The sequence below is a fragment of the Trichosurus vulpecula genome, chromosome 9, assembly GCF_011100635.1.
Source record: "Trichosurus vulpecula isolate mTriVul1 chromosome 9, mTriVul1.pri, whole genome shotgun sequence".
Classification (NCBI taxonomy): domain Eukaryota; kingdom Metazoa; phylum Chordata; class Mammalia; order Diprotodontia; family Phalangeridae; genus Trichosurus; species Trichosurus vulpecula.
The window spans coordinates 191831123-191843709 of record NC_050581.1 but is presented as its reverse complement, the minus strand read 5'-3'; the positions used below and the strand labels follow the sequence as shown (position 1 = coordinate 191843709).

At 44.6% G+C, this 12587-nt stretch overlaps 1 protein-coding gene across 1 annotated transcript in view; it reads left to right on the top strand.

The window, feature by feature from the left end:
• Positions 1 to 12248, top strand: part of LOC118832325 (sodium channel protein type 10 subunit alpha-like) — a 98601-nt gene extending 86353 nt beyond the window's left edge. The window contains exons 22-27 of the mRNA XM_036739683.1: positions 201 to 482; positions 5068 to 5121; positions 6493 to 6634; positions 7550 to 7650; positions 9044 to 9314; positions 11014 to 12248. Of these exons, the coding sequence (XP_036595578.1) occupies positions 201 to 482; positions 5068 to 5121; positions 6493 to 6634; positions 7550 to 7650; positions 9044 to 9314; positions 11014 to 12248 (2085 nt within the window). The remainder of the gene's footprint in view (positions 1 to 200; positions 483 to 5067; positions 5122 to 6492; positions 6635 to 7549; positions 7651 to 9043; positions 9315 to 11013) is intronic.
• The last annotated feature ends 339 nt before the right edge of the window (positions 12249 to 12587 follow it).

The window sequence follows — 12587 nt, the reverse complement described above, 5'->3', positions numbered from 1 at the left end:
ATTTGTCTGTAACTTGTCCATTTTATAAGTAATTATAGTCACTGTTCTCTCTCTGTCTTTCTCTCTCTCTCTCTCTCTCTCTCTCTCTCTCTCTCTCTCTCTCTCCCCCCTTCCCCCCTCTCTCCCTCTCTTCTCACACCCCTTCCCTTCCTCTCTCCCCTCTCTCTCCTTCCCTCTTCCCCCCTTCTTTTTATTTTCAGGTGGTTGTAGATGCCCTGGTTGGTGCAATCCCTTCCATCATGAATGTCCTTCTGGTTTGTCTTATCTTCTGGCTCATTTTCAGCATCATGGGAGTGAATCTCTTTTCAGGAAAATTTAGCAGATGCGTTAACATCACCCTGGAAGACTTCACCCCTGTGGATGTGTCCATTGCCAATAACAGGAGCCAATGTGATGACCAGAATAGCTCAGGTCTCTTCTGGGACACTGTGAAAGTCAACTTTAATAATGTGGGAATAGGTTACCTTGCTCTCCTGCAGGTGGTAAGTCCTTTTCTTCTCTCTTGCCATTGGGAGAATAATGTGATAGAGGAGATGGCCAAGAGAAGTCATAGAAATGTGGCACCCAAAAGCCCATGGGCAGCAAGAGTTTGCATAAACTGAATGCCATTGAGCACTCTGCCAGTTCCTGTTTGTCTCCAAGAATGGCAGGAAGAAATGGACACAGTGATGGGAATCCATGCATAGGTAAAGCTCATGCCATTCGTTAAAGTGGACAGCTCAGTATAACTAGTCTTTACAGATTCTAAGCATAGAAAGCTCTTCTAGGTTAAAGGCATGTTTTAGATCAGCTTTCACTTAAAGCCTCAGCTCACGAGCCCCCACCAATGCTGTTTTACTAAACCAGCCAGAGATTTATTAGTCCATGGCAAAAGACATTTAAAGAATAAGCAGAGCAGAATAAAGAGAAAAAATCTTCACCCCATTCCCCCCCACACACCATACATGCAAGGATGCCCCTTCTACAGATTCCCAGAGGAAATGACTTCTCCAGGTTGAGTCCTTTGCTTCTGTTCCCCATAGTGCCTTATTGGCACTGGGTTGCAAGCTAGGGAACAGAAGGCATATAATCTTGCTCAATGGGTCAGTACAAAAGATTCTGTTTCCCAGGGTGTGCATCACCTATTTTGCCATGGGAATGCCGAATCCTCAGGAGTCTGCTGCATCAACATCCCAAGTCTGCAGCTACAACAAAATAATCAAAGGATTAATGAAACTTAAGTCCAATTAAATCTAATAAGTAATAGACAAGGGAAAGTACAAGGGAAAGAGCAGCATGTTTGGAGTCAGAGGACCTGGTTTCAAATCCCACCTCGATGTGGCCTTGGACCTCAGTTAAGTCATCTTTACAAGGAGAGGATTGGACTAGATGACCTCTTTAGTCCTGTATGGTTCCAAATTTGTGATTCTACAAAACTTTTCTGTGTTATCTTTTCCTAGAGGCTGCAGCCATCAAACCAATGCCTCATCCCAGGAACTGTCACATTGTATCAATAACTCACACTATTTTATAGCATTTTAAAGTTTACACAGTGAAGTGAAGCCATTCTGGTCTTACAGGCAGGAAGACTCAAATCCTGCAGCTGACACACAGGTTGTGAGGCCCTGGGCATGGCCCCACTCCTGCAGTGACCCAAGAATCTCTCTGAGATAAAGAAGCTGCAGGAGAGGTGGCTATCTGCATCATAGGGTTATAGATCTGGAGCTAGAACGGACTGTCAAGACCATCTGGTCCAACCACTCACTCAACCTTTCTGGTCCTCAGTTCCCTCATCCTTACAATGAAGGGGTTGGCCTCTAAAGTCTTTTCTAGCTCTAGCTCCATGGTCTTATAATCCATATAATCCATATAATTACCTACACAAGGTCACCCATACAGTAAATGGCAGAACTGGATTTGAACCAATGTCCTTTGACTCCAAACCAAATCTTTCTTGATCAGGAAAAGGAGTTTCTACACTAAGCATTCCCTACAATGAGGAAATCTCAACAACCCTGCAAGGTACAGGAGGCAAATGTCTTAATCTACACTTTAAAGGCGAGGCTAAGCACAGGTGTTCAGAGAGGTCAACATGCCTACACAGCTAGTGAGTGTGGACTCTCCAGATTCTGAGTCCAGAGTTCTTTCCACTGTACAAAACTTATATCTTCAACCACCCATCCTGGTGCTATCTCAGCCAAAAGATTAAACAGCTCCTCCACACCAGCTGTGTCTTATAGGCCTGACTCACCAGCAGCAAACTCAGGATGCATATCTCTGTACCCTCCCAGCAGGGCTGGATGGGCTACTCCTCTCATGCACCAGAGTACTCCACCCCCTCCACTAAAAGAAACATAATCATCAGACCAGGGTTATAGTGTGACAACTCAGCAGTGGGACACATGGGTTTATTCAAAATGGCATATACAGGCACCTGTAAAATATGGTGGCCATATCTCCAACAGAATACCAGCTTGTATGAATCTCTACACCTACACAGAGGACCCCATGAGCACAATCCCCAAGGACTTCTGGGACCTATTCTAATTCCTTAACACCCATGGGGAGCTATGATGGTTGTTTATGTTCTGGAGTGGCTGCCATGCCAAGGGTCTGGCCACCGGATTGACTAATAGCAACCCCTCATGAAAACAGCCTAGTGACTCCATTTACTGCACCAGTTTCCACCATACCTGACACCTCAAGACTGTGCCTTGAGTCAATCTTCCATGTATACAGTCTCCTTTCATAGACTACATCACATCTGAGCCTTGCCCAGATGGTCTGTTTTCTGAGAAGCCCAAGTAATGTGCCAGGAGCAGAGGGACTCTGGTCAAGGAATTAAAGTGAACCACCTACCTGAGAGAAAAGCAGAGGTGAGAGAAGCCTGCCAGTTTGATTTCTAGTTAAGAGCTTCTCAGAGACAATAGCTGCCAGCAAATTCTGTTGAAATTAGAGCTTTAGAAGCAGACCTCTACTAATTAGGAATAAAAGACAGCTGAGCAAACAAGAGGAGACTCACAAGAAAAATTGGGGAAACCTGCAGAAAAAGAAAAGGTGGGGAGCCCACTATGGATAGAACCTTGCTGAGGATACCCCATCACCATCACAACTAAGCCCCAGATGTGATAAACTGACTGTCTAGTATTAAACTACTATTAAGAATGACAAAGAAAGAAGGGTTATCACTTCCAGCAAGTAGGGATGGAAAGGAAAATTTTCCACTTCCTCTTCAGGAGAAATTTTCCAGTGACTGCAGAAAGTGGGCAATGTTTCTGTTTCTTCCAGTGTCAAGTGACAGCTATGAATAAAGGGCAGATTGGTACAAATCCAAGATGGCTGCCATATGGGTAGACACCAGAGACCTACAAACCCAATATGAATCAGCAGTATAACATGGCAACCAAAGGAGCCAACCTAACCTGAGGTTGCATTGAGAGAGGCATGATGTCCATGGCATGGCAGAGTGTGCCTAGAGAAATGCACTTGGAGTCAGAAAGACTTGGGTTCAAATCCTACCTCTGACACATATGAGCTGTTCAACCTTAGGCAGATCATTTAAACTCTTAGTGATCCAGGAAACCCTACAAGACTCAAGTCTTAGAGCAGGTGCTGCTCTGCATTGGTAGAGGGAGTTTACTTAATAGGAGTTCCCTACTCCTAGTGTTTGGACCAATGTTTTCAACAAGAGAGCCAATGGCCTCATTGTAGCGTTCCTTGCTCAGACTATCCATTTGACATTATGGCCTTCATTTGGGTGCCATGTTTTAAGAAAAGCCATTGAAGAAACCAAGCATATTTAGTCTGGAGGAGATAAGACTTGGACAGTATATGATAACTATCTTCAAGTATTGCCAAGATTGTCATGGGAAATGGACTGTTTATGTTGACTTATGCAAATTCAGGTTATAAGGAATATTTCCCCAAAGCAGAGAGCACTGCCTGGAATGCTATGGGCTTTTCATCATTGACAGTCTTCAAAGGGAGACATTGCTTGTCAGGGATAGTATAGAAGGGATTCTTGTTCAAATATCAGCCAGGATGAATGATGAGCCATGCCAAGCTGGAGGTGCTCTGGTTGCATGACAGTCTTATTCCATGACACTCTCTAAAGTAGGAATATAGGAGTGTAAACACTTGGCTGCTTCTCTCCATCCAACGTCTGTCAGGCACCAACTAGAATCATTAGATCGCAAATTCAAAATACAAATCCCAAGACTCAGAGGTCACCTACTCTAGACCTCTCATTCTACCGAGGAGGAAACTGAGGCCCACAAAGATTATTAACAATAATAATATCAATAGCTAACATTTGTTTAGCCCTTGCAATGTCCCAGGCCCCGTACTATTGGTCCTCAAGACAACCTTGGGAGGTAGGTGCTATTATCATCTTCGTGTAAGAGATGAGGAGACTGAGGCAAGTAAGGGCTAACTGACTTGCCCAGGGTCACGTAGCTAGTTAGTATCTCAGGATGGATTTGAACTCGGTTCTTCCTGACTGCAAACCTGCCACTCTGTGCCACTAGAGTCACACATGCTGTAAATAACATATCTGGGATTTAAATCATACACATGGAACTGAGTAGGATCTCAAAGCTCATCTAGTCCAACTCCCTTGTTTTACAGAAGAGGAAACTGAGGTCCAAAATTTTAAGTGTCAAATCCAAGGTCACCCAGGTACTGGCAGAGGCAGGATTTGAATCCAGATCCCCACATTCCTCATCCAGCATTCTTTTCACTATACCATACTTATGTAAAAGGCGCTTTGGGTCAGACCCACGGAATGGCTGATTTCATTCACCATTTTCCCAAAGTTCCAGATGTAGATAGATTATTCATATCTCTGGGAACCTTCTCCCATGCTGTCCCCAGGCTTCTGGCCCCCAAACATGTTTATGGAAGCCAAAGAGAGCCTTGGAAGTTCCTTCAGTTATATAGACAAAAGTGTTTCTTTCTATGAAGACACATGAGACAAGAACTCTCTGCCAACTGTATGGGGACATAAGTGATATAAAGTGTTTGGAAATGGAGTTTCAGACACATGCTGCTGCCCAACTCTCAAATTTGCCATGTACCCTTCATTTCCAGGCAACATTTAAAGGGTGGATGGACATCATGTATGCTGCTGTGGATTCCCGGAAGGTGGGTTGGTGACTATGGAGCAGAATCCTTGGGGCCTCATGTCTTCATATCATTTTTTCTCAGTTTGCAGCAATATCACAATCCCCCTGTTTCATAGTTAAAGGCAAAAGCAGTGACTGCATGCCAGAAATTATCATGAATGAGGAGCTTTCTCCCACAAGTGAGGCTTAGCTGACAGGAATTGTCTTCCTCCCCACCTCCAAAAAAGACCTTCCTATCTGTCCTAGAGAGGAAAAGTGACTGCCTGTCATTAGCACCAGCTCCTTGCCAAATCATGGTGTCAGAAAAGACACCCCCAAGCCCCAGTGCTCCCTCTGTCCTTTGGCCTCCTCTTGGCACTCCTCCCCATTCCCAAACAGGAGGAAGTCATCTGATGAGAAATTAGAGACTGACTTTGAGGTCCTTCCAGAGCTGTTGTGGGCCTTGAAAAGAGGAGACCAGAGAGAGCAATTCCTAATTTGATGTAATGAAATTAATGGTAGCATTTCAGGCCATCAATCAGTAAACAAATATGTTTAAATGCTTCCTCTGTGCCAGGCACTATGCTAAATGCTGGAGAGACAAGCAAAAAGCAAAAATAGTCCCTGCTCTCAAGGGACTTACATTCCAAATGAGGGAAATAACATCTACAAAGCAGTACACAAAAGATAAATACGGAGCAGGTAGAAGGGAGGCTTAGAGGGCAAGATACCCATAAAGGGGTGAGGGGGAAGGCAGGAAGGGGTGAAGGTATTTTCCAACTCTCTTGCATCTATATGACATAATCATTCTCCTAAGATGTTAAAAAAAAAACCCTGACCATGTCTGTCCTCTCTCCCCAAGATAATTTGCATTTTAAGACAGAGACCTATATCAGCCCATGCCTTAGCCAAGGAATGAATCTTTAAGGGGAGGTAGTTTCAGACCCAATATCAGGACAGTGGGGGAAGATATTTGGAGAAAGACACCTACTTGGCACCCTTTACCTACTCCTCCTGTGGGTTTTGCTCTTTAACCATCGAGATCTGAAAGCATCTTTTAACTTTGATGCCTGAAGCGGAAAGGAAGGGAACCCTCTTCAGTGTCTCCATGGGCACAGGCTCTCCTAGAAATCCTATCAAGGGCCAGCAGTCAAGATTCTGCTCAAGGTTTCTCATTCAGTCAGATTTGTGCTTTGTTACTTTTCAATCCAAATTTTTCATGACCTTGTCTCATTGATTGCCATGAGCTTCCATTCCAGGCCCATCTTTAAGGCTGGGCCAAACCTGAACCCTGCCTTGGGCAGCCAGCCCTTGGAGGATGCCCCTGGGTCCATGTCCATTCAGTTTGTTTTTGCCCACACAAGCCTGTAGCCCCAGCTCCTGATGCTTCCTCTGCTCTGTTTGGCTGTAGCAAGAGGAGCAGCCCCAGTGGGAGGCCAACGTGTACATGTACCTATATTTTGTCATCTTCATCATCTTCGGGGGCTTCTTCACACTGAACCTCTTTGTTGGAGTCATAATCGACAATTTCAATCAACAAAAGAAAAAGATAAGTGTCTCTTTTAAGTTTCTAACCCCTTGAATCTCTGGTGAAGCTCTTCTGTGCCCTCAACCTGTGGCTTTCTGAGGCTCTTGAATTAGTGCAGAGGTCCTGTTTCCAACAGTCAATAAACACTGCAAACTAAGTGCCAGGCACTGTACTAACAGCAGAAAATACAAAGAAAGGCAAAAGACAGTCTTTGTGCTCAAGGAGCTCACATTTTAATGGAATTCCTTCTCTCTGACCAGGTGGTGGCAGCCTCGGGGTAGAGGTGGCCGGAAAAGAACCTTTTAGGCTCCAGTTTCTCTTCTACCCAAGGATTCTTTCTTCACTAAAGAAAACAGTTATTAAGTGGCTACAGTGTGCACTAAGTACTGAAGGAGATAAAAGTTTAGCCTAAGACATAGTCTCTGCCCTCATGGGGCTTATAGTCCAGGATGAGGCTTGAACACAGATACATGATGCTGGGGATAGCCTGGTTGAAAGGCAGGTGGGATGGACAGCTGCCTGAGGCTCTATTGTATATGACAACAAATCCCAAGACTACACAAAGAGTGTCCTTATCTGCCTTTGAAGCTGGTCACACATTTGCACCTAACAAGGTCTGGCCCCTGGCTGTCTGTGATGCATCTTTTGAAAAGAGAGTTTGAATTTACAGATGGATATAGCCTTGTGGTCCTAGAGATGGAGCTGATAATGAGATTAGGTGTTTGAGTCATTGGGTGAGGAGAGTGGAGTTGAATATGGTCATTGTCCAATAGAGTGACTTTCTATGGGAGCCAAGAGCCTAGATTAAGAGATGTCTTGGATCCTTTCCAGTTCTAAATTCTTTGAGTCTGTGAATTTGTGGGAGCTGTCCTTGTGTGTGTCCAGCTGGCCAGCCTTACTTTTCCTCTTTGATAATGGTAATATTAACTCCTGTACTTAGGTGGTCAAGACATATTCATGACTGAAGAACAGAAGAAATATTATAATGCCATGAAAAAACTAGGATCCAAGAAACCTCAAAAACCAATCCCAAGACCTCCGGTGAGCCCCAGAATTTCTTATGATCTTACATGTATATACATATACATATACATATACATATACATATACATATACATATACATATACATATACATATACATATATATATATATATCTTGTCTGGTAAATTTAATAGCCATCAACAGGGAGGCAGTATGGTACAGTGGCTAGAAAATGAGTCTTGGAGCCAGGAAGACCTGGGTTCAAATCCCACCTCTGACAATACTGGCTTTGTGACCCTGGGCAAGTCCCATCTTCTTGGTGCCCCAAGTAAACTCCTTCAGTCTCTAAGTTACAGAAGTGTTCCTGGTCTGTTTTGCTAAATGAAGTTTTCATATTAGGATACAATCACAGGTCCTCTGGGCAAAGAAATCGACTCAACAGAAAGCCACTGACAACAGCAAAATTTCAGATGAATGAAGGAAATGAAAAATAAAATCCCACAAGGCTCCAAGAACTCCAGAGTATTCCCAGTTGTTTAAGAAAGAACTAGACCATCAATAACAATGGCCACTAATTTCTTGTGGTCTTTCCAATCTCTTCTTCTGTTGCCAATCTTGATGCTGTCATTATTTTTAATATAGTCCTTGTGATAGGACCATAGGATAATAGACAAAGAGCTGGGAGGAAACTCAGAAGTCATCTAGTCCAACCCCCTCATTTAGAAGTCTGCAAAAGGAAATATAGCAAGGTAAAATTACTTGCCTAAGGCAAAATTGTAAGTATCAGACCCAGGATTCAAACCCAAGCCTGCTGAGTACAAAACCAGCATCATTCACTACACCTACCTCTAATCCCCATGGAGGAAGGGTGAGAGACTGAAGGCCAGAAGAACAGTTAGGAGTCCAGGGCAATAACCCAGGTAGGAGACAATGAAGGACTAAATTAGTTGGTGATGATGGGAATGAAAATATTCTGTGATGGGAGAATCAGCACAACTTGGGGGCAGAATGGCCATGGAAGGTGAGGGAGGGAAAGAGGGAGAAGCCAAAGGTTAAAAAAAACACATTAGCTAAAGAACCTCTACCCAGACCCATGTCCAGGGGAGGATGACCAGAGCTTTGATCTGGTCCTACAAATGAGTGTAGGACTGAGTTAACTAGACTAATCTAATAAATAGATGGTAGGCTTCCTCCTCTGTGATAGGAGATCCCTCATGTCCTGTGGTTCAAGGTCTTTCCGTCTTTCCCCATCCCTATTCCTCCCATCCCCCTACACACACACACACACACACACACACACACACACAATATGTCTTGCCCTGAAAGCATTTTGAAGTGCTTGTCCTAGGCACCAGAATTTTTAGTTATGTCCCCACTCCTACCCTTCTCATTAACACATACTATGTACTTAATGTTTATTGACTGGCCAACATGATCCCTTCTTTTCCCAGAACAAATACCAAGGCTTCGTGTTTGATATTGTAACCAAACAAGCCTTTGACGTGGCCATCATGGTCCTCATCTGCCTTAATATGATCACCATGATGGTAGAAACAGATAACCAGAGTGAGGAGAAGACCAGAATCCTCAACCGGATCAACCAGTTCTTCGTTGCTGTCTTCGCAGCAGAGTGTGTCCTGAAGATGTTTGCCCTGAGACATTACTATTTCATCAATGGGTGGAATATCTTTGATTTAATTGTTGTGATCCTCTCAGTTGCAAGTAAGTGATCATGGGGAGGAAGGGGGAGCCCTGGGCTCATGGTCTGGGTGGAATGAGTGACTGAGATGCTTTAGAAACTGATGAGGGAGTCACAAAGCAATGCTTCTTTGAACTTCCATGCATTCACCCAAGAAGCCACATGGCTCTACTAAAGGTCCCTCATGCATGTCCTTACCATCACAGTCTTCTTGATGAGATAGCTAATCTTGGTTGGAGTAAGTGCTTTGGAGTTTGTTATAACAAATTATGTGGCATCAGAATGGTTGGAGAGTCACCCTCAGAGTCAGGAAGTCCTGGGTTCAAGTCTCATCTCTGACATATATCAGCTGTGTGATCCTGGGCAAATGATTTCACCTTTCAATGTCCCAGGCAACTATCTGAAACTCCACATTACAGAGCACTTGCCCTTCTGCATTGCTAGAGAGAGCTTCCTCACTGAGGATTCCCTGTACCAATGAATTCACAAGTCTAGTCCCCTCTTTAAAATAAAAAGGGACTGTTCCACATAGTCCTGAGAATCTCTCCCCATAACCAATCCTCTCTCGACACCATGCATCATGGGAAGTGAACTCATAATGGCACGCCAGCTGTACTTCATTTAAAGTACAATGTAGAGAGAGACCAGCCTTTGTAGAAATCAGCTATGTTTCCAGCTGTCCTTCCCACACGGAATCCAAGAAACCAGGGGCCATGTCTCAGAGTCTCTCTGAAATGTTTTTCTGGAGAAAGTCAAGAAAACTCTGTATTTATTGCCATAAATAATATACTTCTTTCCTCCCTTCCTCCCCTCCTCCCCTTCTCTCCTGCTTGCCCCTTCTCTCCTTCCATCCCTCCTTTTCTTCCTCTTTCCTTCCTCCTTCCTTCCTTTCTTCCAATTTTTACAATGCCATAACCATTGGCTTTGTTCCAGAGATATTTTTCTGTTGGAAGGAAAACTGGAACCTGATTTGTTACAATGATCAGTTATATAAAAATCTCCCCCAGCTCAAGTTCAGGTTATAACCATGACCACAAAAAAGTCAAAATTTCTTGTTTTTCCTCTCCAAAATTTCACCTGGTAGGGATGGGGCAGGGAGGAGAAAGAAGGAGAGGGAGAAAAATACCTGGAAATACTTCATGCTTCCCTCTCTGAGTTCATTTCTCCATCCCCCCCCCCCCAGCTTCCATTAACCCCAAATGGATTCTCCCCCAAGTCATTTTCCAGAAAAATAAAGAACTTCTAGAGCATGGGACAATGGTTGCTAAGCAAATTCTCCAAGAACTTACATCCAAGTTCACTATGACACCCTCGGCATTAATGCCTTTCTAAGTTGTAAATAGATGTATATAGTAGAATTCAGTAATCCACTCAGTTAGCAATCATTTATCTAGCATCCACCATGTACAAGGCCCTGTACCAGAGAGAAGGAAAGAAGGAAGGAAGCTAAGAAGGAAGGAAGGAAGGAAGGAGGGAGAAAGGAAGAAAGCTAAGAAGGAAGGAAGGAAGGAAGGAAGGAAGGAAGGAAGGGACGAGGGGAGAGAGGGAGGGAGGGAAGGAGAGAAGGAGCAAGTGGGAGAAAAGGAGAGGAGGGGAGGAAAGAAGGAAAGAAGTATAGCAGTCAAGGAACTGACCAAGAGATGACAGTTTGTGTTGTCCTTGTTCTGATTTGGATCCTGGGATTTTAAAGATTTAAAATCCCCCTTTCCTCTTCCTTTAAAGGCTTGGTATTTTCGGGCATTATGAAGTCGCTTGAAAGTTATTTTTCGCCTACGCTCTTCAGAGTCATCCGCCTGGCCCGGATCGGCCGCATCCTCCGGCTGATCCGAGCGGCAAAAGGGATTCGCACGCTGCTTTTTGCCCTCATGATGTCCCTCCCTGCCCTCTTCAACATCGGCCTGCTGCTCTTCCTGGTCATGTTCATCTACTCCATCTTCGGCATGGCCAATTTCGCCTACGTGAAGCAGGAGGCCGGGATTGACGATATGTTCAACTTCCAGACTTTCGCCAACAGCATGCTCTGCCTCTTCCAGATCACCACATCTGCTGGTTGGGACGGGCTCCTCAGCCCCATCCTCAACACCGGGAAGCCGTACTGTGACCCAGATGCAGGAAGCACCAATAAGACCCGAGGAAACTGTGGAAACCCCACAATAGGGATCGCCTTCTTTGTCAGTTACATCATCATCTCCTTCCTGATCGTGATCAATATGTACATCGCCGTCATCCTCGAGAACTTCAACGTGGCCACAGAAGAGAGCGCGGAGCCATTGAGTGAGGATGATTTCGACATGTTCTACGAGACCTGGGAGAAGTTCGACCCGGAGGCCACTCAATTCATTAAGTTTTCAGCTCTTTCAGATTTTGCAGATGCTCTGACAGGACCACTGCGCATTCCAAAACCCAACCAGAATGTACTCATCCAGATGGACCTGCCTTTGGTCACAGGGGACAAGATTCACTGTTTAGACATCTTATTTACCTTTACCAAGAGAGTGCTGGGAGAATCTGGGGAGATGGACACACTGAAGGCCCAGATGGAGGAAAAGTTCATGGCTGCTAATCCTTCTAAAGATTCTTATGAACCAATTGCAACTACTCTGAGATCAAAACAGGAAAATCTGTCTGCTGTCATCATACAAAGGGCCTACAGAAATTACCTCATGCACCACTCCTTAAGACAGGTCACCACTGTATGTCCAAATGATGCTGGTGAACGGCCTTGTGTGCAGGCCACTGAAGATGAAGCCTTGATTGAATTCATGATGAAGGAAAACAGTGAGCTTCCAGACAAATCAGAAACTGCTTCGACCATGTCTTTTCCCCCATCTTATGACAGCGTCACCAGAGGGCTCAGTGAGGAAGGCCAACTAGATACATCCAACACTGGCCTAAAGGAGGAAGATGGTAGCTATGACCAGCTATCTCAGGACTTGGACAAGGCATCATCAATGTAGAACTCTGGACAGGACTGAAATCTGATCAGCAGAAACTCATACACAGTTCTTCATGCATCCTTAGCTTTTTTTCTGACCAGAGATAGCCCCACAGGCTCAGCCCACCTCTCATAAATGCATGCCAAGGGCCTAGGGGAGAGGGGAGTTTGGGAAAGAGCATGTGGATGCCTCAGGGTTAGCCATCCCTACTGGGGGAGAAACAACTGGTCTGCCAGGTGAGGGCCAGAAGCACCAACTTTATTTAAAAAGAAAACAAGGCACTGCTGTTTTCATCTTCATTTCTTTTTTAATTTTGGTGGCTGGAACTGGATTTCTTACAATCCTGGGCAGAAGGGAGAG